Genomic DNA, 25,925 nt, shown 5'->3' with positions numbered 1-25,925 from the left:
TACGTCAAAAACGTATATCACCTTACTTAGAAATTAAATGATCTGTTCCTGAAAATAATGTTTTAGTATAATAATAAATGTTTAGTTTTATAATCCATTCATTGTTTCCAATCTTTAAAATAATACAGTGAAAAGGCAGTAGCCTATGTGATAAACATGTTTCTAACATGTTTTATTTTGTTACACTTATTGATGTTCAATAAAATACTTAAGAAACATGCATTTCGTCCCTCTGAAAAAATTGCACGCATGCTCAGCTCATCAGCTCATCGGTTCTCCGTATCGAACGTGTCCGAAAGAAACAGTTCACAGTTCTGTACTGGTGATCCGAGAACCGCTGTACCTGTACGTTCGGTAGTGCGCGCATGCTCAGTATCTGCTCGTGCTCATCACTTCTCTCAGCACAACATATCTCAGTTCAGTGAACTGTTGGATTTACTGGAGTAACATATATGCCTACTCCGGGATATTGGTTTATTTTGAGTCGAAGGGACTGTCAGGACTCATGTCCGAAAGTGAGTAACTTAACTTGTGGATCAGCGCTGACGCAAGACGCGAACTGTTTCGAACGATTCAGTCCGATTTAGTGTACTGGTTCGACCACTAAAAAGAACCGGTTCAAAAGAACGATTCGTTCACGAACCGGCCATCACTATTCTCTTCTCCCATGATAGAACATAGATTTCTGCTACGTCAGAGCGGCCAAAGCGTCAACAAGCTTCCCCGTACTTTTTGACAAGCGTCCTTGACAGGGTGGCCAGAGCTTCTTTGCTGCAGAACTCGGCGGCGGTGTGTACATACAGTTAACCCCCCAGAGCAGTGTGGAGCACTTTTATCATGGATGGATTATCAAGAGAAATGGCCATTCACTGCCATTATAAAGCTTGGAAGAGCCAGGACATTTTTAAATATATCCCTGATTGTATTCGTCTGAAAGAATAATGTCATATACACCTAGGATGACTTGAGGTTGAGTAAATCATGGGCTAATTTTCATTTTTTGGAACTAACCCTTTAATATAAAGTAGATGAGAGATGATTTTCTGGTAGACTGTCTGTACTGATGTCTGACCTGATCATTGAGGACACAATAGACCAGGAACATGAAGGTTCCCTGCTGGGAGTTCAAGATCAGGAAGGGGATCTCCAGCTCCTTCCAGAAACCCAGAATCCAGGAGCAACCAAGAACCACAAACTGAGCCAGTGTTTTAAATATCATATTCCTGCAGAGAAAGATGGAGAGTTAATATTTATTTATTGATTATATTGTTGTGGAAAATCTGCAATTGTCCTGTTATAAGTATGACTTTTTGTCTGTAGAACACTTCTGTATTGTAATCAACCACACTTGAAACTTGTTTATTAAGAAAGAGGTTTATGAAGAAAATCTCTGCAATTGTTATTGTAAAATATATTTTTTAAGAAAGTGGTTTATAAAGAAAAAGATACCACACTTAGGCCGGGTTTCACAGACAGGGCTTAGACTAAGCCAGGATTAGACCATAGATCAATTAGGACATTTAAGTAATTTTTATAAACATGCTTAGAAAAAAACATTACCGATGTGCATCTTAAAACTAAAAAGGCACTGATATATTTTTAAGATCAGTCAGTGCAAGTTTATTTCAGTGGAAACAGCTCAGACTTACATTTTAGTCTAGGACTAGTCTTAAGCCCTGTCTGTGAAACCAGGGGTTAATGTTTTAAGCATTAAGTAAAAAGCACAGAGAGGAACAAAACATGTATAAGAAAGAGCTTTGCTAAAGAAAGAAGATAAATGCAAGCATTGCCGTCGGATATGTGTTGCGGACGAAGTACAGAATGCAACAAAGAAGAAAAGTCTGAAGAAGGAAGACTAAGAGGCGAAAGGCTTTACAAAGACAGGTCTTGAAATGAATTCCAAGAACTCATGACACCTCAAGACTTAGGATTGGATAAATTGTCTGTAAGAGACTGATCATTTATGAGGGGATTTCCAAAGATGACGACCTCAAGAAATCAGATGGTCTATAAAAGGCTGAAAGGAGAAGATGAAGGCAGACCCTGATTCTTAATGGCCTCTCCGGTGTTACAACGCTTGTAAACGATTTACTCTTGATGTTGTTTTGTCTTGTTTTTTATATTAGTACTTTATATGTAATAATAATAATAATAATAATACATTTTATTTGTAAAGCACTTTACATTTGACACCAAATCTCAAAGTGCTACAGTAGAACATAATTAAATTTAATATAATATATAATAATAATATATATACTGTATTTAGTATTACAAAAAAAAAAAAAAAAACACAAACAATATTATGTAAACTAATTAACCTGTAGATAATAAAACTATATATTTAATTGAAACTAAGATAAGAAACTCTTTTGCTACTCTCGCCTGCCAAAACTCTTTGATTTCTACAAAAGTGAGCTGAACAGACCATGAAGAGGTCTTCTGACCTATGGATTGTGAGTATGAAAATTCAGATGCTTATGATTTAGGACACATTTTACTTTACCTAACCTGAGAATAATCAAAATAAGGTTAAAGGTGTCTAGAAATATGCAGCATATAACAATATATATACACATTTCATGGAGTGTTCAAATCATATTGTTTGTTACTTGGTTCGTTTCATATGTGAAACTTCAGCGTTCAGATTTTTCAAGGTGGAGGTCAGACTGATGATGATGTAGATGAAGAGAATCATGTTTAACTGCACAGTAAGAGAAACAACAGTAATTAATCTTTAATCACTTTTCCTTTTAACACAAAGTCGTGATGAGAAATGTGCTTACTGCTAGTATGACGCAAACAGGTCCCTGAAAACTCCAGTTAAAGCCTTTATCCATTTTAATCCAGCACCTGTTTAGAGGAAGAAAAATAATTTAATTAACAAACATGAAGGATGAAGGTGTTGATCTCTGAGTCTCTCAAACTAAACTCACTGTTCACTTCCGTAGCCTTTAGGATTCACCCCAGCAGACACAGCCACCACAACCAGAGCAACCGTATATCCAATCACACACAGGAATCTACTCCTAAGCACCCCCCTCCTTTTGGAGCTGATCTGTGATAGGTTCTTCACACAGATGAAGAGCAGCACAGCTTCAATGAACATCCACACAAAGCCGGAGAGAAAGAGGAAGTGCAGCACACCTGATATCACGGCACACAACACCTGGAGATCATGAGAGACGGTTATGATGATTCTCAGTGAGACTGTGCTGAGCTGTAGGGCTCCTTCATCATTCTCACCTGATGTATGTGGCTCAGGAACTGTTGTGTGAGCAGGAACAGAAGGTGAGCCAACAGAAGACTCACGCAGAGGTTGATTCGAGCAATATTATTCACTCCAGGACTCCACTGACAAAGGGCAAAGGTCAACAGGGCCAAACTGAAAAACACCAGCCCCACGATCACACACACCAAATTCAACACGTCCAGCTTTGAGTCGCTCTGAGGAAACATGTCACAGTACATGAGTGCCAAATCTGTGCTGTTCTTCAGTGCTCACTATAAATGTTCTCGTACCTCTGATGAGCGGTTGGTTTGCATGATGAGAGCGAATGTGGACAGATGATCACAGGAACACACAGTGTAGCTGCTGTTGGTCTCTAAAACAGAACAACCATCTACAATCCACTCGCTGATGTTCCAGTACACACAGGACAGAGGACTGCCGGGCTCAAACACCTGCAAAAAGAAGAAAGAACATGCAGAAAATAGTATAACTCTGAATATTAGATGTTTTCAGATGTTCATCAGTTCTCAGGTTGGACAAAAACACATTTCAGTCTCTCACTCTGATGTGTTTGAAGGTGAAGTTGACTGGTTTGGTGAGTTTAGTGTTGGTGGTTTTGAGAAGAGTAACTGAGATCACAGTGGACATCATGGTGTTATTCGTGTCATTTGATGTGTTGAAGAAGTCTGGCTTCAGTAAATTCTCCATTGTGTTATAACTCATGAAAGCCACAGCAGCTGATCCTGTGTGATAGAAACAGAAGAAACCTGTATTCAACACATTAAAACCTTTAGTTAAAGGTTGTATCAGCGATTTCAGGTCCAAACATAAATGATCACATTTAGTCCATGAGCCAGGGCCCCAAATTTGGTCCATCGGTATCAACGGGGGGGCAAATGCTATCATTGTTTTTTGGCAAGGTATACACCCCTAGTATTAGAAAAATCTCGATAGCAGTGCAGCGGTGGTAGCGAAATCACTTTTTTCAGCTCATGAAGTTACTAACCCCCTAAAATAAATTCCGTTTTTGAAATCTGGTGTATATCTGGTTTAGGCTCATGCTAGGGATATTATCAATATTCTATAATATGGTGCTTCGTATCGTTGGAAAGGGGACCTTTTAGGCATTCATTTAAGCCTAGTACTGAATCTGTCTGACAAACACAGAGGTCACAAGACTTCTTTAAACCAGAAATAACACACATTTTTTCACAATTTCCGCCTAAACTGTATGCTTTCTTTTATCCCTGTGGCATGAAAGAACACCATGGACACAAAACTCAACAACTTCAATACTCAAGGCACTCTGATGACTCAGAAAATGTATAATATACCCATACTATTTATTTGTGAGAGCCTTAAATTAGACTTGTGTAGCCAGCACAAGTCTTCAAAATAGAATAGAGCCAATAGAATGGACAAATAGAATACCCTATTAGTCCAGGGCCAAATGGCCTATTTATTCATGTACAGTTGTAATAAAAAGTAATTGTTTCAATAGTGTAGTCAATGGTGTTGTCAACATAACACTTGTAAGTGGTTTAACAAAATGTTTCTATCATGTATTTTGATATTCACCCACTTTTAGTCAGAATATCAGAAAGTAGCTCATGCAGGGAATGTTGATGGATTTTGACAGTTTGACAAGGTTTTGTCAGTTTTGTGAAAAGATTGTTGGTTCAGTTGACTGGTTATAACAACACTACCAACTATGCCATCTTCAATCAACTTCCATTGAGTTCCAGGGGTATTAAATGTAAGTACAAAATACTTTTTCTCTTGTGCTTGTGAATTGGTGGGGAATAGTAGCAGTAGCTAATGTAAGCTTGGTGTTTTTAGCAGGCTAGCTATCTAACAGGCTAGCTAGCTTGCAGGTTAAACAGTGTAACAGTAACTGCTACAGTGCAGCTCGGGCCAGCAGCATGTGTCCAAATATCAATCTTAACTGTTCTATTTCATCAGAAACGATCTGAAAACAGGGCTTTAAGTATAAAATACTGAACTTGTCCTTTAATTTAGCTTAAAAACTTTTACATAGGAGTCTTAGCTTAAGAGCGATTCGGGGCCAATCTGAGAGCAACTCTGAGCAAGGAAAAGACAAAAACTTTCATCTTAGTGAGGAGGCGGGGCTGACCCCGTTGCTATGTATGACACAATCTTTTGAAGACTGTGATTGGCTGGTTGTCCAAGAAGGAAAAAAAGAGTGATTTTAAGTATAGGGTCTATTCTAAGCCTTCACTTTGAAATTACATGTGACTGTGTGTACATTACACACTGCTGCATTGGTGCATTTTCCCAGTTGCCAAATATCGTAATGTAGTGATTACTTTCATTTCAGGCGCTATGGCATTTCTGCGCTGTGTCGGAGATATTAGCGTGTCTCTAATAAGATCAGTCACAAACATGATCCCTGCACGATCTCATCTATAGCGCCTTATTAACTCACTGGCATCCATTGTCTGCAACACATTTTTTCTCCCTCTTCGTCTTTCTGCCATGTTCTCCTCTGCTAAAGAAACTCTTCAGCCTCTGAAAAGTCCTCGTCCGTACTCCTTACAATTTTGACCTTAAGACCTCTTTTAAGGGTTAAGATGCTTTCTGAATTACTTTTTTCTTTACTGGTATTTTTTCTTTAATTTTAAGAGTAAACGGCCACATTTCTAAGAATTTTCTTAGAATTTTTTCACTAGGAGCGACTCTTTGCATTAAGATTCTTTATGAATACGGGCCCGGGTATATTTGGCCTGTACTTGAACTCAATCTTTTGATCCAGATATACTTAAAAGAATAATTAAGAATTCAAAGTATACTTGTCTTGTAGTTGTGTTAACTCTTTTGATTGAGTAGTCAATTAAATATACTTTTTGTTACATAGTTTTTCATATATAGTCTTATGAAACTTACATTGTTTGAAAATATTGATTAGAATATTGATATAAAACAGATATGTTTCTAATTCTGCATATCTGAATTTTTGTGTAAGCTAGTCCACTGGTAGTATACAGCAATTTACTCTAATTCTACTTTTTTGTTTAAAATGTTGCCTTACTTTATGAAACTTACTGACATTCAAGTGTTGATTAAAAAAGGATGCATGAAGCTAATAAAATGTTTTTAAAATTAAAGTACAGTTAAAGGTATTTTTCAAGTGCAAAAATAATATATAAATAGTAAACTATAAGTATAATGTTATGTTCACTTAAAGAAAACTTGCAAGTATACTTGCAGTATAAACTACGAAACTAGTAGTTTACTGAGAGTACACTTCAGTGTGTACTTTCATAAACTAAAAAAAATACTACTTGTATTAAAATAGTAAACTACTAGTATACTTATAAGTTCACTTGTAGTACAGATGCATTACAAATGAGAAACCTAGTTGTGTACTTAGTTTACTACTCTTACAAATACTAAAAATACTAAAAGTGGGCCAATTTAGTCCCAATCAGTATTGAAATAGTACACAAGTTTACTACAAGTACACATTGATATTAGTATACTTACTACATAAAGTATACTTAAAAAATATACTTGAAAATTACTTAAGTATACTTCATTAAATGAACATGAAGACATGCACTTTTATGATGGACAGATGCTCTTTTATGATGGATAGATGCACTTTTATGATGGACAGATGCACTTTTATGATAGACAGATGCTCTTTTATGATGGATAGATGCACTTTTATAATGGATAGATGCACTTTTATAATGGATAGACAATAATAGATTTTTACAGCGATTGATTCCTGCCGGTTCCATAATGAGACTGGCTCGGCCAGAGACATTTTGGGCGCTGCGGCATATTAAATATATTATAAATAGTTTTTCCGCGTGAGAAATACAATGTGTGGCGAGACGGCGTGACAAAAGACCGAAATGAGTGACTGTCACGTGACACTTGAGAGCCCTGACTGCACTGTAGCAGTTACTGTTACACTGTTTAACCTGCAAGCTAGCTAGCCTGTTAGATAGCTAGCCTGCTAAAAACACCAAGCTTACATTAGCTACTGCTACTATTCCCCACCAATTCACAAGCACAAGAGAAAAACTATTTTGTACTTACATTTAATACCCCTGGAACTCAATGGAAGTTGATTGAAGATGGCATAGTTGGTAGTGTTGTTATAACCAGTCAACTGAACCAACAATCTTTTCACAAAACTGACAAAACCTCGTCAAACTGTCAAAATCCATCAACATTCCCTGCATGAGCTACTTTCTGATATTCTGACTAAAAGTGGGTGAATATCAAAATACATTCTGAATATCAAACATTTTGTTAAACCACTTACAAGTGTTATGTTTACAACACCATTGACTACACTATTGAAACAATTACTTTTTATTACAACTGTACATGAATAAATAGGCCATTTGGCCCTGGACTAATAGGGTATTCTATTTGTCCATTCTATTGGCTCTATTCTATTTTGAAGACTTGTGCTGGCTGCACAAGTCTAATTTAAGGCTCTCACAAATAAATAGTGTGGGTATATTATACATTTTCTGAGTCATCAGAGTGCCTTGAGTATTGAAGTTGTTGAGTTTTGTGTCCATGGTGTTCTTTCATGCCACAGGGATAAAAGAAAGCATACAGTTTAGGCGGAAATTGTGAAAAAATGTGTGTTATTTTTGGTTTAAAGAAGTCATGTGACCTCTGTGTTTGTCAGACAGATTCAGTACTAGGCTTAAATGAATGCCTAAAAGGTCCCCTTTCCAACGATACCAAGCACCATATTATAGAATATTGACAATATCCCTAGCATGAGCCTAAACCAGATATACACCAGATTTCAAAAACGGAATTTATTTTAGGGGGTTAGTAACTTCATGAGCTGAAAAAAGTGATTTCGCTACCACCGCTGCACTGCTATCGTGATTTTTCTAATACTAGGGGTGTATACCTTGGCAAAAAACAATGATAGCATTTGCCCCCCCGTTGATACCGATGGACCCCCCTGGCTCATGGACTAATTCATCTAATCTTTCCTAACAATCCGCTAGCTACCCACCCCATAAACAAGCTGTCAAAAAAACGTGTCTCTTCGCGTGCAGCCGTCATAGGCAGCCGTGCACGAGCGCAAAACCTCACAACACCCACCCCTGTCGGTGATTGGTTGGAACACTATTTATTTTGGTTTTGAGTGATGGTGATACCAACTGTTTTTGTGTGCAGATCTCAGAGACGCGTTTTTTTGACGGCTTGTTTATGGGGTGGGTAGCTAGCGGATTGTTAGGAAAGATTAGATGAATGTGATCATTTATGTTTGGGTCTGAAATCGCTGATACAACCTTTAAATGTGGTTTAGTGATATATCTTCTAAAACATTTTTATTTAAAATGTTGTATTAAAACACATCTCACATACTTGTTTCATTGTTGTTCTTGGCGATCCCAATGAGATCGATGTCCACAGAACAATTTGTCGTGTTAAGTCGGGGGATCTTATCTAAGGTGACACTGGGTCCAACCATGAAGATTTCAACCTCTGATTTAGAAAATAAGCAGTTATGTTTTGTTTTATGTTGATTCAATCTGCACAAATGTGCAAAAAACAAAACAATAACTAAAATAATAATAACAAAAGACTAAAATAAAATATTACTATTTCATCTAATTACTAGTTTGAACTAATCAGTTAACTTTGTTCACAGCAAAATCCCCAGAGTTAAATTAAGTCAAGCTGGTAATGCTGTTTGTGGAGTTGTTTAATCCTCTTCTGCTGAGATCTTGAGAGATGTGATGTCTTCTTTTATCTTTAGTTGATTCATCTTAGGGTATGTTTACACGACAACGATACGCTTAAAACTCAGAAGTGTTTCATTTGAGTTTTCAGAACTTTGCATTTTCAGGCACCCAAACTGACTCTTTGTTGTCGTGGAAACGAACGGCCAAAACTTATAAAAAGTATTACGTTTTTAGTTGAAAACGGTGTCGTGTAAACAGACCCTAAAGGCCTGTTCACACCGGGATGAATTTCGCGCGCGATATTCGCCGACGTTTAACGTCTCGTGACTAAACAAAGGGCGCCAATGTGAGTGTGCACACCGGCGCGAAAAACGGCACGCGTAAAAGCGTAATTTTTTAAAAAACGCCTCGGGTTCGTTTTTTTGGATTGACGCGCCGCGTCAAAAACTATCTGACCAATGAGATTGCCACTTTTGTTCACGTGTCTGGAGCTTCTGAAGTTACAGTAAAACACAACTTGAGGGCGCTCAAACACAAAACGGTCTTGCCGAGCACACATACGTAACGGCGAAGAAGATATACACCAAGTAGCGTCTACACTGCCGGGAAGAAATAAGACGAGGAAGATGCAAGGCAAGATGAATGTAGAGCTGCTGGTCTCGGTGTCGGAACATAAAGAACTATATGACAAACGCGACAGCGACTACAAAAATCTTGATAAAAGAGAACTGTTATGGAGTGGTTTCTGTTTTACATTAAGCGCCATCTAATGTCAGGGAATGAATTTGCATGTTCACTCGGCACATCGTCAGCGAAAATCGCTTGGGTGTGAACACAAAAAACGCGTTGAAAAACGCTGGTGAATAACGCGCGCCGATATTCGTCCCGGTGTGTAGGGCCCTTAAGGCTGTGGCTGAAGCGGGTGTTCATCACTAATGCTCAATCATCTCTTAATTAATCACTTAATTATCTCATTAACTTTAACACTTTTAACACTCTTTAGACAATATGTACTCTGAGTAGTGTTGATTTAACACTGGGGATTTTGCTGTGTGCCTGTAACATTGTAGTAATCATGAAGACATTGATTAGCTTGTTCAGGTGTGTTTGATTAGGATTGGAGCTAAACTCCAGGAAAGTGGATCTTGTGGTCCAGAGTTGAGAACCCCTGCGCTAGACTATATAGACTCCCTGATATCATATATAAGCTTTGTTTCATCATCAATAATAACAGTTTCTCCACTCACCAACAGCAGCAAGAGTAAAATTGACTCTGTCATGTGTGTCTGTCGGCTTCACCAATGTAGAGATGAGTTTCTCGTTGGCTTTTAACACATGGTTTCTGTTGGAGGCTAGTTCAGCTGGTCTGACTGATGATGAAGACTCTGAAATCTCTCCTGAAGTGTTGAGGACCATATTCAAAATATTGGTCACAGTCTATTTAATGATCAGAAAGAAAAAAAATAAATACTGTAAATGTAAATATTAAGAAAGCCAATTAATCAGACCTGCGATGTCAATCATGTAACTGACAATTACATTTCATTTGATTATTTAAAAATAAAAAAGACTTACAGTCAAAGAAAGCTCTTGAGCTGTAATGTTCTCGATCTGCTCTAGAAGATTTTGAAGCTTTTCAGTCTGACTCTGAAATCAAAATTGAGAAGACAGAATTTGAGGATGTGTGAGTGATGACTTTAACCGGGTATGCTGAGGGCCTCTGAAATGAGACACAGACAGTGTTTTTGAACAGATTTCTTTAACAAATGATTCAATGACATATATTTTTTTACACATTTGTCGCCACCTACTGGTGGAAATGAAAATACTTTTCTAAAGGTGCTTTTCTGTATTTTGCTCGCTACAGTGGACAGTGTTTGTATCCAAACCAATGCCGGCCCAAGCCTTTTGGGGGCCCTAAGCAGAATTTGATTTGGGGGCCCCCTCCCACCACGCGTAGTTAAAAAAGTTTTAACTTTTTCTTTACTCTTTTACTAACTCTTTGAAACTTCTGAAAACAAACTGTAAACATATTCCAGCATTGCAATCTTGACATCGCAGCCTGTTCATTATAGCCGTAATAAATATATAATAATAAAATAGTCTGTGAAGAGGATTTTTTCCGTCGATATTGGAACGTGAGTGAAGTACAAATAAGCCTATAATAAAGAATAGTTTACCATCCAAATACATTGCGAATCGCTTACTTTCACTTTCGCTTTAAATTATTTAGTTTTGGCTTGTTTATAGTTATTTTTTTTATTCTTGCTCTGTTCTGAATATCATTACATTTAAAGGATAAATCATTGATTTAAATGTCAATCATCAATCATTGATCAAATAAAAATTTTGTATCATGGCTTAACATTACCGTGACTTTGTGCACGAATTGTCTGCACGCGAGGTTATGCGCATGACTCAAACACTGGCAGACACAGCAGCAGATGTAGGCAGGTATATTGATCATGAAATCAGAATTTTACTTGTCTTGAATTATTTATTCATTCATTCATTCATTCATTTATGTCACTTGTTTAAGTTAATTAATATGTAAAAAAAAAAAAAAAAAAAAAACACTGAAAAAAGTGAAACAGTGTAATTCATTCAAAATATATATTTACATTGGTCCAATGGAAAATTGTGATTTTCCAGTTTATACCTTCTGTTTTCACTTTGCCTCAAAGTAAATATTACGCCCTCTATCACTGAAAAAAATTATACTTTGGATTAACTTAAAAAAAATTATGTAATTTGTTACAGCTAATTTTTTTAGATTTTCTCAAATTGTATTTATGATTTAGTTAAAACCATAAATTTTGATTTAATGTCAAACCAAAAAAAAAAAAAAAAAATTGCTCAAGAGTGTTAAAGTTAATGAGATAATAAAATGATTAATTGAGTGATGATTGACTATTATTGAAGACACCTGATGTTAACAAGCAGAATCACTGAAGGAGAAAATCACAAAATGTAAGTTACCATTATGGTGATCAGTGTTTGCTTTAGTTGGGCTCTTGACCCTTATATGTTTATTTTAGATTTTGTTTGGCTGTTGTATCTGAGTTGTAACTGACAGATGAACAAAGAAAAAAAAGTGATCTGATGGTGTTGGTTATAAATAAATAAATACAATTTGAGAAAATCTAAAAAAAATTAGCTGTAACAAATTACATCAATTTTTTTTCAGTTAATCCAATGTATCATTTTTTTCAGTGCAGGGGGTGGCCAGGGAGCCCCAAGCAGCAACTTAGTTCGCTTATGCCTTGGGCCGGCCCTGATCCAAACTAACAGAAGTACTAGAATAAAAGTTTAAGTTTGTAAAAGAAGTAATGAGAATGTATGGTTGAAATGGACAGCTTCGTGGACAGCTTTCTCTGCGCATTAAATCCCCCATATTGCCAGCAAACAATGAGAATGCAGAACAATGATGATGACAGAGAGTATAGGCTTCAAAGCTATTGTGGACCCGCTTAACTCAAACTCATTCTTTCAATTGGCTTTTGTATGCAGAGTATTCACAGCTTATATGGACTGAATGCCCCCATAAACCATCAGCAATTATTAGAAAAGCACATTCATATTTCAGATTACACACATATCTAAAATGCACATGTTATTGCACTGCTTCAGTTTGGACTATTATTGATAGGAGCTGTGAGTCTCTACAACTTCAATTTCAGAAACTCAACTTACGTTGTGTCCTTCCAGCAGTGTTATATTTATACCTGCAATGACAGAAATCAGCATGAAGACAATAATATAATAAACTGCAAAACTTCAAAAATAACTATTTTATTAAGCAGCAATTTCAGCAAGATTGTGGATTCAGCAAGATTTCAGCAGTTGTGGACTAATGGTGAGAGCAGTGGTTCCAGCTTTTTAGAGTGGTGTACCTCCTTCTGCGTTCCCCCTCTCTTCCGGACTTCAGTCATACCTTTTCCATTAATGGACAATATTTGCCCCCTAAATTTATTTCCCAGTGCTTTTTTTTTACCTTTATGCATAACTTTATGAAATAAAAAAAATTTTCAATGAAAAATGTTCAATAGAGTAGGGCTGCACAATTAATCGAGTTTGTAATCGCGATTACAATTACGGATGCCACAATTATGTAATCGTTTAAAGGCGCAATTACAACAAAAAAAAGTTCACTTACATTATTCTGTGTTCTTAAGATGTGTTTTTGTTATTTTAAAGGTGCAGTGTGTAATTTTTAGCTGCATCTAGTGGTGAGTTTGCGAATTGCAGCCAACAGAAGTTACGGTGGCCGACAGGAAGTGATGTCGTCGTCTGAGACAGCAGAGAGTAGCCAGTTAAACAATGAGGTTTCTTTACAAAGATCAATTAAGAAATTATGTTTACTTGATTATTCAGTAAAACGATGTTATTGCGAATATTACTGTCACTTGTTCATCATTGTGTCAGTGTTTTATCCGCTGACTTTAGCTCGCTTCTTTACACGAAGAACAACATAGTGACGAAACGCGTTTGTCCGCTCAGGGCCACTGTAGAAACATGTCGATGTAAGCGGACCCGCGGTGTGTGTAGATAGAAATGCCTCATTCTAAGGTAATAAAAACATAACAGTTCATTATGTAAGATCTTTATACACCACTGAAAACATAGTTATGTTTATGATATTGCATTTCTATAAACAGATCATCCTAAATATTACACAATGCACCTTTAAGGGTTTTTTTTACTTTGGTTTGGTTTCTTTAAATAAATAAAAAATTATATTTGGCATTTGAGGCTTAATGCTATAGAAAAGCAAAAAAAAGTTATTTTCTGGAAGAGTGTTTTCAGCTTGTATTTTGATATAACAAAATGGCATGCAGTCGCTTCAATCAATGGCATAAAGCTCTTCAAACCATCATTCAATGTAAATTATGATAATCGTAGTTAATAATCGCAATTACAATTTCAAGGGAATAATCGACTATTATAATTTTTGTCATAATCGTGCAGCCCTACAATAGAGCAATATGCAATGATGGAAAAACGAAGTGATACGTTAAAATATATTACACTAAAACCAATAAGTCAGTGTCTTCTCAATGAGCGAGTCATTGAGTCATTCTTACATTCAGTAACAAAGCAACTAGCTGTATTTATAAATGAATCATTGAATTGATTGACTCACAATTCTTTTCAAAGCTGCAGAATTGTTTACGAAACACTGCACTATAAAAAGAGATGTGTTAAAAATGACACATGTTGTGTGTGTGCTCAGGGACAACACATGTTGTGTCAGTTTTAACACATGTAGTGTGTGTGCTCAGGGACAACACATGTTGTGTCAGTTTTAACACATGTAGTGTGTGTGCTCAGGGACAACACTCGTTGTGTCAGTTTTAACACATGTAGTGTGTGTGCTCAGGGACAACACATGTGTCAGTTTTAACACATGTAGTGTGTGTGCTCAGGGACAACACTCGTTGTGTCAGTTTTAACACATGTAGTGTGTGTGCTCAGGGACAACACTCGTTGTGTCAGTTTTAACACATGTAGTGTGTGTGCTCAGGGACAACACATGTTGTGTCAGTTTTAACACATGTAGTGTGTGTGCTCAGGGACAACACATGTTGAGTCAAATTGAACACACAACCTGTTTCGATTCTTAACACATCTCTGTGTTTATAAGGACTACACATTGTGTATTACCTTTAACCGATAAACGTAATCATTCAAAATCACTGTATTAAAAACTGCTTTATACTTTGATAATATACTGATAACCCCCATAATAATACAGGAGATAAAAAAGAAAAGCACATGATGATTCAAAGTTCACCACCATTGGTTTTCCAAGAATCGAGAAACATGTTAATGTAAAGAAGGTTTACATTATTACATTATTAAACATTCATTAAACAATATATGATGTAATATAAACCTAATGTTAGCAAGTCAAGGGTCAAGAGCCCAACTAAAGAAACACCGATCACCATCATGGTGATTTTTAAAACTCTTTTTAATAAATCAATTGTTAATTCTCAATAAGAACTTCTGTAGACGTCTGACAGAAATAAAGTCAGTCTGGTTAGTAATAAGTGAAGCTGGTAATGCTGTTTGTGGAGTTGTTTAATCCTCCTCTGCTGAGATCTTCACAGATTTAATGTCTTCTTTTCTCTTCAGTTGATTTCATCTGAGGCTGTGGCTGTTTCTCTAAATTTACATTCCCAGAATTCCCTGCGTGACACTTCACATTTGATGCTATTTCATTTAAATAAGTTTCTTCTTAGTTTTTGTATCAGTCATGTACATTTGGGTTTTTCTCTGTCTGCTGTAACTTTGGTTATGGCAAGAAAATCAGGTGAAAATGAAAATGAATCAGGTGATGTTGGTAATGTGATGATGATGACATAATCATAATGTAGTAGGCTGATTCACTGAGCTCTTATTGAGTCTTATCTTTGATTTTATGGCTCGTTAATTTTATATTAATGATTGTAGTATCCCTATGATTCTACAGCAAATGATCCATCAGTGTTTTGATAATGAAGGAACGTGACGGCTCTAGCCAGGCTCCCAGCGACCGAACCAGCAGGACCAATGGGACCACCTGTGGAGGGGCAGCGAGGTGGAGGACAGGGACCCGTCCCGGAGTGGGGTCTGAGTGTGCAGTGCAACACTACCTGGCTCCACAGTTTTGCAGGGGTGCGTGAGAAAGCATACGGCTTGTTCTGAGACACTGCTTATGATTTATGGGGATTCAAAAAGAGGAGTGGGTGCATGTTTATTATTATAAGGTGGTTGTGTACACACACTGTCGACACATTTATGTTCAAAAGTGAATTTTGCATAATAGGTGCCTTTAAAAACCTTGTAAAATTAAAGTTTACAAAAATGTCATAGAAGTTTATAAAAATGTAAAATATATATTTTACAAAACATGTTCAACTCTAAAACTTCAAGAAAATCAAAGCTAAATTTCTGAACAAGTTCTGTGACAAATTTTAGGTTGATGTCTCTGAAATATTTTCAAGTTTTTTTGAGCGCAGTACCAAACTTTTCCACTAGATGACATCCAGACTCCTCTAGTGACCATATAAGGACTCTTCGATTTCCATATATGGATTGAGTGATCTTAACCATATATTTCCATACTTTAAATTTTTTTTTTATGAAGTAGACATCCTATTCAGAAGTAGTCTAGGTAGTAATGTTAATATTTGATTTATTTTGAATTCAATCTCTAAAATACATATAAAAACATACGGAAAGAATCAGAGTGTGTGTTATAATTCGGCACCACATCTTTTGAAAATCAGTCGCCATTCGCCAAATATGAAAACTACAGTCTGAACGCTTTCAAATGCTATATAGTTTGTCAAGATTCCTTTAGGTTTTGACTAAGATATTATTGTTATAAATGTACAATGGCAAGTGTCCCACGGGTGTCGGGGAGGGGCAGTCTTAAAAATAGTGGTTAAAACATTTTTATAAATCATAAATTCAGAAATGTATTCTTTGTAATGTGTGAAAAGTATTGATGTTAAAGTTCATTATTAGTACCTGAATGTAATTATTATAATGTTTTTTCACAGTGTGATTTTTGGGGAATTGAATACAATTAGGATCAGTTTGACCTGGACCACACAGACTGTAACCAGAAGTCTAAAGTGCATGAGGGTTAAAGAGAGAAAGTCAATCTGTACTCACACATGACATTGAGCTGAACAGCAGGAGAGATGTGAGTGTGTCCGTCTACAGCACAGCTATAACTGTCTGAATCCTCTCTTCTGACTGACTGCAGCAGGAGTTCATTGTTTCTGTCTCTTCTCTCAGTTAATGGCTGTGAGTTTCTGTACCAGATGAATGTTGCTCTGTCAGTCAGAGCGCAGCTGCTTTTACATCTCAGAGTGACTGAATCTCCCTCTGTCACTCTCTCAGGAGACTCCACCTGAAGATCTGAACACAACACACACATTATATCTAGTGCTGCTGTCATACACTGATTATTATTCAACATAATGCACAGAAGAAGAGATGAACCGGTAACACTTTATATTACGACCCGCAAACAACTGCGTAAGTAAACCGAAACTATGGTGTACGTTTCTGTAATTATAGTGTACTTCCATGTAGGTATAAGGGAACAATATGTTAAGTTTTGGGTAATAAAGGGGTAACAAGCAGATATACAACCTGCAAAGAACTTCGTAAGTAAACCGAAATTACGGTGTATGTTTCTGTAATTATAGTATACCTCCGTGTAGATATAAGGGAACAATATGTTAAGTTTTGGGTAATAAAGGTGTACAACCAGATATACAAGCAAATTATTTATAATGTAATTATTTTAAAACTAACAGGTACCTATTCTGTTAATATATTCCAGGCAAAAATTGTACGTCTGTTGTATATAAAAGTTTTTATCACATTTCTGGCAAAATATGTTCTTGTGCAATGTAGTTACAGGGTAATTTTGACATCTGTGGGTTGTAAATTAAACTTTTTGGCAATGCTATTTATTGGCTTTTCTTACTAAACTACTTAACGTTAAGCCAAAAAAAAATAGTTTTTGCTATGTTTTTAATTTAAAACGTACCATGTAGTACTTAGTACTACTACTTACCTTATCACATTGTATTGCAATGACACTTAAATGTCAGGGCAAATATACTGTGTAATTATTATTATTTTTTTATTTTATTTTTAATAAGAGTACCTTTCTCTGTAATTACTGTGCAAATAGTGTTGTTTCGTATTGTTACATAGTAAGTAGTGTTTGTTACCCATTTCAACTGTGTAGTTACAGGGTAAGTGTAACTCCTGCGGGCTGTAAATTAAAGTGGAGCTTGTTACCCCCTTGTTCTGTGTAGTTACAGGGTAAGTGTAACTCCTGCGGGCTGTAAATTAAAGTGGAGCTTGTTACCCCCTTGTTCTGTGTAGTTACAGGGTAAGTGCAGTAAATATACAATAAAGGATCCAATTTAATTTCTGACTTTTATTTTACAAAAAAATGTCAAAACACTTTTTCATCTTAATAAAACATTATCTTTTCTACAGTATACTCAAACAACAAAGTAACACATTATACCCCCCCCCCCCCCCCCCCCCCTTATTTGCGTCCCTTGCTTTTCTTCTTCTTTCTTTTCTTGCTCTTCTTTTTCTTAACTTCCACTGGGGACTCTGAAGTTGAGGAGTTGATGGAGTCCCATTGGTCTTGCTGCACTGCAAAAATATGAATATACAGTATATACATGCTCTTAGCAAGCTACACCTTCAATTTTAAGTTGTCGAACAATCCTCCACTCTAAACATTTTGTGCCACCTGATATTACTGTAGTAACTAATTTTGAAGAAAACACATTTTGGTGAAGTTTGAGTCAGATCATGGGGGGGTTGTGATATTTTATAGTGATAATGACTGTAGTGCAGCAGAAAATGTTTTTTAAAAAGGCATAGTTGTTCTGACAGCAACAAAAAAAAAAAGAAAAAAAAAGCATGAAACACAAACCTGAGGGCTGTGGCAATAGTTCAATAGTTCGGATTGAGCTGATCAACAAACGGACAGGGAACTACGTCATCACGTTGAAAGGTCACGCCTGCGCCGGCCGAAGTACCGCCCCACTGTTTACAATGCGACCGTAGGAGGATAATTCAAATAGTATTGTTTGCGATTATATATATAGAAATAGTATTCAGTGAATATGAATATGAATAGTAGGCTATATGAATAACATTCTGATGAATATGAATAGTAGTTCAAATAGTATTGCCGGCGCAGGCGTGACCTTTCAACGCGATGACGTAGTTCCCTGTCCGTTTGTTGATCAGCTCAATCCGAACTATTGAAGGTAAAAAGTCTATAAATTATATATTTCTTTTTTTTAAATGACCTATCGTTTCGCTAGATAACAACCTATTCTTCTGTGATCGCGTACACTCCGTTTAAACACTTCAAAGACTTGAAACTGCATTGATTTAGACTTAACGATGGTGACCAATGAAGTCCGTTGTAAATTTTCATTTTGGGGTGAACTAATCCTTTAACAAGTGCATTTATAATGTACAGTACCAGTGATGTTTAGTTCTTCAATTTGATGTTTTAAAAAATAGGAAAGTGGTCACAAGTATAAGCCCTGGAGTAGGGCAGGAGTAAAATTTAAACGTCTAACCTTTCTTTCTTTCTTTCTTTCTTTCTTTCTTTCTTTCTTTCTTTCTTTCAAAGATAAGATTGTCACTCTTAAAGCAGAGATCACCTTGCTCAAAGATGAGTGTGATTTTTTGAAAAAGGAAACTGAAAAGATGAAGTCTGCTGTCCCATCTGCAATGGCACAGAGATATACTGTTACTATAGTGCCACAGCCCTCATGTTTGTGTTTCATGCTTTTTTTTTTTTTTTTTTTGCTGTCAGAATAACTATGCCTTTTTTAAAAACATTTTCTGCTGCACTACAGTCATTATCACTATAAAATATCACAACCCCCCCATGATCTGCCTCAAACTTCACCAAAATGTATTTTCTTCAAAATGACAGTTACTACAGTAATATCAGGTGGCACAAAATGTTTTAGAGTGGAGGATTGTTCGACAACTTAAAATTGAAGGTGTAGCTGCTAAGAGCATGTAAATATATTCATATTTTTGCAGTGCAGCAAGACCAATGGGACTCCATCAACTCCTCAACTTCAGAGTCCCCAGTGGAAGTTAAGAAAAAGAAGAGCAAGAAAAGAAAGAAGAAGAAAAGCAAGAGAAGCAAATAAAGGGAGGGGGGAGGGGGGAGGGGGTGGGGGGTATAATGTGTTACTTTGTTGTTTGAGTATACTGTAGAAAAGACAATGTTTTATTAAGATGAAAAAGTGTTTTGACATGTTTTTGTAAAATAAAAGTCAGAAATTAAATTGGATTCTTTATTTACTGCACTTACCCTGTAACTACACAGAACAAGGGGGTAACAAGCGCCACTTTAATTTACAGCCCGCAGGAGTTACACTTACCCTGTAACTACACAGAACAAGGGGGTAACAAGCTCCACTTTAATTTACAGCCCGCAGGAGTTACACTTACCCTGTAACTACACAGAACAAGGGGGTAACAAGCTCCACTTTAATTTACAGCCCGCAGGAGTTACACTTACCCTGTAACTACACAGAACAAGGGGATAACAAGCTCCACTTTAATTTACAGCCCGCAGGAGTTACACTTACCCTGTAACCAGTGGTGGAAATGGGCAAAATTCACTGGGCGGACTCTATTTTGAAAAAAATTAAAAATAAATATAGGTCATGGCTTTAGATGACCTTTCAGATGTTTAAAAACCTTTATAATCTATAATAACTAAATTATATAAATTATTTATTTTATGTTTCATTTTACCCCCTGGGGTCGGCCATTGCAAATAATAAAAACAAAACGTTGTGTTTTTCATAAATTTACCCCTAAATACCCATATTTTTTTCAAAATGATAACTGCAAATCCACCTTTCACTGCCTGGAATTCAGAATTGCAGTGATCCATTTGCGTAGCTTTCGCCATTCTGTAAAGAATATACTTCAGATTTGTTGTCAAATCTAATTGTGCAGTCAATCGTAAAGCTCTTTCCCTTTTTGTGTGTTTTTCAAACAAATGCTGCCACTCAGTCTTTTATGGGGATTTATGGTATTTTTATTATTTATTTGCCAAAACAAAAACTTTTATGATCAAAGACTAGTTTTACCTACAACCACTATATGGCTCCGGAGGATTACTCAATGTGTTTTATCTCTTTTAGATTTAAGTTTAGACATTTCTAAAATCATTATTATATCAATACAATTTTGTTTTTGATGTAGCTGATTTATCTTTTTTAACAAATTATGTAAGAGAGAGCAGCTTCACCATTCTTTCTTCAAAAAGAAAAAAACTTATAATATATTCTAATTTTGTCAACAATTATAAAAATTCGGCAATAAGCTCATCATTGTGCTAAAATAGTCTAAATGTTTAGTTTTAAAAACATATTTAAAAAGCTGGTTATGTCTATTGTGATGTTTCTGCGCAAGTTCAGCAGAGGTTCGGGTTTGTTCCGATCAGAGCTCGTGAGCGGAGAGCGCATTTCTGAATATTCGCTCCGCTCGCTCATTCCGCAGGGTCGCTCGCTCAACCCAGAATGGCCTGAGCCTGGCTCGAAAATATGAGGAATATGGGCTGCCTCCGACTAAAAAAAAAATTCTAGTCGAGTTTTTCATAAAGCCATTCGTGGACAAATCGTATATTATTTTAATTACTTAAATAGGCTATATAGCCTACACAGGATAATGAGCGTCACAAAGAACCGGTAAAAGTAATGATTATGAATGTGTCTAAATTAGCAAGGAGACATTTAATTGTTTATTAATAAACTGGTGTTTTCTGTGTCGCTGCAAAGATGAAGTTGACGATGCGGACTCGCCATGAACGCCAGAGAGAAATGCACACTTCATATGGATTTTATAATCAGAGAGTAGCCTATTTCTTTTGGTTTTGAATATTTTCGTTTAAAAGTAGACATTTCAAGCTTTCTATAATAGATAGCCTATATTTCTAAAATCTGTGAGGCACAAGTTGAGTTTCGGCGCCCTCCATTTACGTGAAATGCAAGTGATCGTGCCGGCATCTTATTACATTGTAGGCTATTTGTTTCTTATTTATTAAATACAGGTAGCCTAATTGTTTGATAAAACATTGATCAAAATTAAGATACAATTTATACTAAACGAAAATCTTTTAAAAAGAGTCTTTCTACAAAAAAAAAAAAAAAACTCTTATCCATGTCATCTGTCTCGCGACCAGTGCCGTTGCTAGGAGGGCGCCAGCGCCTCTGCCTCGCGAGTGGATGATAGCCCTGAAGACGCCTAGCAATGGTATACCTTTAGTGGTAGCATACCTTTAGTTAAGTTATACCTCAAGAGTCTTCGTAGCGCACTAAGAGACAACGCCAGGTATGATGCGATGCGTAATTGAGATTCCAAAGCGCTCTTCTTTGGTCAGAACCATGGAGAGCGATCGTGGATCGGTCCGTCCTATGCACCGAAACTTTTTACAATGCAACAAAATATTCAAAGAGCATCAAGCTATTAAAATCTATATTATGTACTCACAGTTAATATAACAGTATATTAGTCAGTAATTTTTCTTAGGTTAAACAGTGATTGGATAACGTTTTTAATTTAACGTTTTTAATTTAAGGCCTACCACAATTGGTTTGACCCATCCAAAACTGGAATCCTGGCGCCGTGCCTGTTTTGTGCATCTCACGCATGTATTTCTGGATTAGCCTACAGTGTGCGTTTCTGGATCTGTCACTTGTTGTTTTTTTTGTTTTTTGTTTACTCGATACGTGTAACGGAAATTCGATTTCGAAACCCGAAAAGCTCTTTTCGAACAAAACAACCGGTTAATTTTAAGATGGCCATTATTTATTATTTTAGACCGGATCATTTCAGCTAATACAGCTTATGAAAGTTTCTGTTATGACATCTGTTAAAGTAACGGTTTCTATTCAGATTTTCGAACAATATTACAGTTCATCATCCAATATTATTTTTTTTACCTCAAGCGGTCTGTTGTGAAGTTCTGTGAGTAGTAAGAAAGACGCGCACTGATAGAGAAGCATTTCCATTGGCTGCAGTCTGAAGGCATTGGCCAATAACAAAAGACGACATAGCGCAGCCAATTTTACAGAATGTCATTGATAAATATCAATATCCCTCGAAGTTTTTATTATCATGTGCTACGTTTATGTAGCTATTATATTGTAGATAAAATATAGTAATCGTTACAATGTCCACAAAAAAATAATTATAATAATAATAATATAACCTTTTTTTTTTCAACTGGAACGCCATCCCCCCTCGAAATTCACTCCCCCCACTCCGTCCCCCCGCGTCCCCCCCCCATTTCCAGCCCTGCCTGTAACTACACAGAACAAGGGGGTAACAAGCTCCACTTTAATTTACAGCCCGCAGGAGTTACACTTACCCTGTAACTACACAGAACAAGGGGGTAACAAGCGCCACTTTAATTTACAGCCCGCAGGAGTTACACTTACCCTGTAAATTCACAGTTGAAACGGGTAACAAACAGTACTTACTATGTAACAATACGAAACAACACTATTTGCACAGTAATTACAGAGAAAGGTAGGCTACTCTTATACATTTTTTAAAAAAAAAACTTTTAATTACACAGTATATTTGCCCTGACATTTAAGTGTCATTGCAATACAATGTGATAAGGTAAGTACTAAGTACTACATGGTATGTTCTAAATTAAAGTCATAGCATAAAAAAAAAAAATTTGGGCTAAACATTAAGTAGTTTAGTAAGACAAGCCAATAAATAGCATTGCCAATGTTTTTCGAAATCAGCTGTTTATAAAATTGTTTCAGATTAAATTTTTATCATACTATGTTTACATACAGCCATATATATATATATTTAATTTACAACCCACATATGTCAAAATTACCCTGTAACTACATTGCACAAGAACATATTTTTCCAGAAATGTGATAAAAACGTTTATATACAACAGACGTACAATTTTTGCCTGGAATATATTAACAGAATAGGTACCTGTTAGTTTTAAAATAATTACATTATAAATAATTTGCTTGTATATCTGGTTGTACACCTTTATTACCCAAAACTTAACATATTGTTCCCTTATACCTACACGGAAGTAGACTATAATTACAGAAACATACACCGTAATTTCGGTTTACTTACGAAGTTCTTTGCAGGTTGTATATCTGCTTGTTACCCCTTTATTACCCAAAACTTAACATATTGTTCCCTTATACCTACACAGAAGTACACTATAATTACAGAAACGTACACCGTAGTTTCGGTTTACTTACGCAGTTGTTTGCGGGTCGTAATATAAAGTGTTACCGATGAACCTCATCAAACTCACCTGTGACAGTAAGAGTCACTCCTGGATAACCAATCCATTTCATATCTTTATCAGTGATGAATCTGAAATAGTACATGTGTGAATCCTTCAGTGTCACATGACTCAGTCTGACGGTGCAGTTCTGCTGTTTATCTCCCAGATACTGAAGCCTCTGACTGTATTCAGTGTCATTAGACAGATCTGGAGGCTCGACACCCTTTTGTAATGGGCCTTTTGTCCAGAACACTTCCATGATCTGATGGTCAGTAGGGTATTTATAAGTGCATCTCATTATCACTGTTGAGTCCTTTAGTGCACAGATGTGTGAAGGACTGTAACTCACACTCAAACCAGCACTAGAAACCCCTGAAACACAGAATTCATCAAACTGTAAATGTAGTTTTATTGGGCCATGAAAACATGACAATACTTTATTACTATTTGAAAACAGCGACTCATTACAGGAAATATAAGATAAATGTGAATAAATAATCTCAGTGTGAATTACTTTAAGACAGAGGAGTGAAGAGAGAACCAAGAAATCAGCCGAAAACAACAAGCTGCACAATTACAGTTTTTCTGAATTGCTAAAACACATTTCTTGAAACCATCACTCACTTTCTCAAAACCTTAAACACAAAAGCAAATGTTCAAAACTCATTCAGAGAATCTCTCTCTTCTGGCAAAATCAAACAATGCTTTCAGATCTTACACACATCAGTCAATATTAGAAACACTACAGATCATTCGTTAGACACTACATGACAAATGGAGAACACAGAATCAATAAAAAGTAGTACTGACACCTGCCAGTGGTGAGTGAATAAATACTGTATGCACTGCAAGTACTGTATAGTATTGTACTGAATATTGTATAGTGTCGAATGTCTGTATATTCAGCATTTGCATACTGTGAAATACAGTGACCAACTGCAGAAGCCCAAAAGGTTACAGTAAAACACTGTAAATGAAAAGCATGTTACTGTAAAGTACAGTCAGAAGAGTTGAGCAACTGCAGAATCAAGGTCAGTGAGAGAGATTTATTCTGCTTCAGCTTCACGTCTTCATGTCGGTCCGGCCGGAGAACATCATCTCTGCAGGAGAAGAGGAAAACCCTGAAGCAGATCCAGCCTTGACCACATTCTCCACACCTTCCTCTTCCTCTTCCTCTTCCTCCTCGTTCATCACCTCTTTCACACACTTTTCCTCTTCCTCCTCGTTCATCACCTCTATCACACACTCTTCCTCTTCCTCCTCGTTCATCACCTCTTACTCACACTCTTCCTCTTCCTCCTCGTTCATCACCTCTTTCACACACTCTTCCTCTTCCTCCTCGTTCATCACCTCTTTCACACACTTTTCCTCTTCCTCCTCGTTCATCACCTCTTTCACACACTCTTCCTCCTCTTATACTCACTCTTCCACCTTGTTCATCACCTCTTTCACACACTCTTCCTCCTCTTATACTCATACTCTTCCTCCTCTTTCACACACTCTTCCTCCTCTTATACTCACACTCTTCCTCCTCTTATACTCACACTCTTCCTCATCTTATACACACACTCTTCCTCCTCTTATACTCACACTCTTCCTCCTCTTATACACACACTCTTCCTCCTCTTATACTCACACTCTTCCTCCTCTTATACTCACTCTTCCACCTCTTATACTCACTCTTCCTCCTCTTATACTCACTCTTCCACCTCTTATACTCATACTCTTCCTCCTCTTATACTCACTCTTCCTCCTCTAACTCACACCCTTCCTCCTCTTATACTCACTCTTCCACCTCATATACTCATACTCTTCCTCCTCTTATACTCACACTCTTCCTCCTCTTACACACACTCTTCCACCTCTTATACTCACGCTCTTCCTACTCTTATACTCACACTCTTCCACCTCTTATACTCATACTCTTCCTCCTCTTATACTCACACTCTTCCTCCTCTTACACACACTCTTCCACCTCTTATACTCACGCTCTTCCTACTCTTATACTCACACTCTTCCTCCTCTTATACTTATACTTTTCCTCCTCTTATTCTCACACTCTTCCTCCTCTTATACTCACACTCTTCCTCCTCTTATACTCACGCTCTTCCTCCTCTTATACTCACACTCTTCCTCCTCT

General features: G+C 36.7%; 1 protein-coding gene and 1 pseudogene across 2 annotated transcripts in view; one reads left to right on the top strand and one right to left on the bottom strand.

Moving 5' to 3' along the window:
* LOC311286297 (adhesion G protein-coupled receptor E3-like) overlaps positions 1 to 24,140 on the bottom strand; it is a 33,163-nt gene extending 9,023 nt beyond the window's left edge. Inside the window, exons 1-13 of the mRNA XM_084402432.1 lie at positions 23,813 to 24,140; positions 16,591 to 16,839; positions 12,619 to 12,650; positions 10,501 to 10,572; positions 10,173 to 10,362; positions 8,606 to 8,725; positions 3,794 to 3,975; positions 3,523 to 3,684; positions 3,247 to 3,447; positions 2,937 to 3,169; positions 2,787 to 2,853; positions 2,613 to 2,704; positions 1,073 to 1,223 (exon numbers count right to left, since the gene is read on the bottom strand). Coding sequence (XP_084258558.1) covers positions 1,073 to 1,223; positions 2,613 to 2,704; positions 2,787 to 2,853; positions 2,937 to 3,169; positions 3,247 to 3,447; positions 3,523 to 3,684; positions 3,794 to 3,975; positions 8,606 to 8,725; positions 10,173 to 10,362; positions 10,501 to 10,572; positions 12,619 to 12,650; positions 16,591 to 16,839; positions 23,813 to 24,083 — 2,022 coding nt within the window. The 5' untranslated portion in view covers positions 24,084 to 24,140. The remainder of the gene's footprint in view (positions 1 to 1,072; positions 1,224 to 2,612; positions 2,705 to 2,786; positions 2,854 to 2,936; positions 3,170 to 3,246; positions 3,448 to 3,522; positions 3,685 to 3,793; positions 3,976 to 8,605; positions 8,726 to 10,172; positions 10,363 to 10,500; positions 10,573 to 12,618; positions 12,651 to 16,590; positions 16,840 to 23,812) is intronic.
* Positions 1 to 25,925, top strand: part of LOC311279748 (dnaJ homolog subfamily B member 1-like) — an 86,477-nt pseudogene that overhangs the window by 10,804 nt on the left and 49,748 nt on the right. The window lies entirely within an intron of this gene.

The sequence above is a fragment of the Rutilus rutilus genome (assembly GCF_951802725.1).
Source record: "Rutilus rutilus genome assembly, chromosome: 2".
NCBI lineage: Eukaryota > Metazoa > Chordata > Actinopteri > Cypriniformes > Leuciscidae > Rutilus > Rutilus rutilus.
Note: the sequence above shows the minus strand (reverse complement) of the source record. Positions and strands in the feature narration are given on the sequence as shown.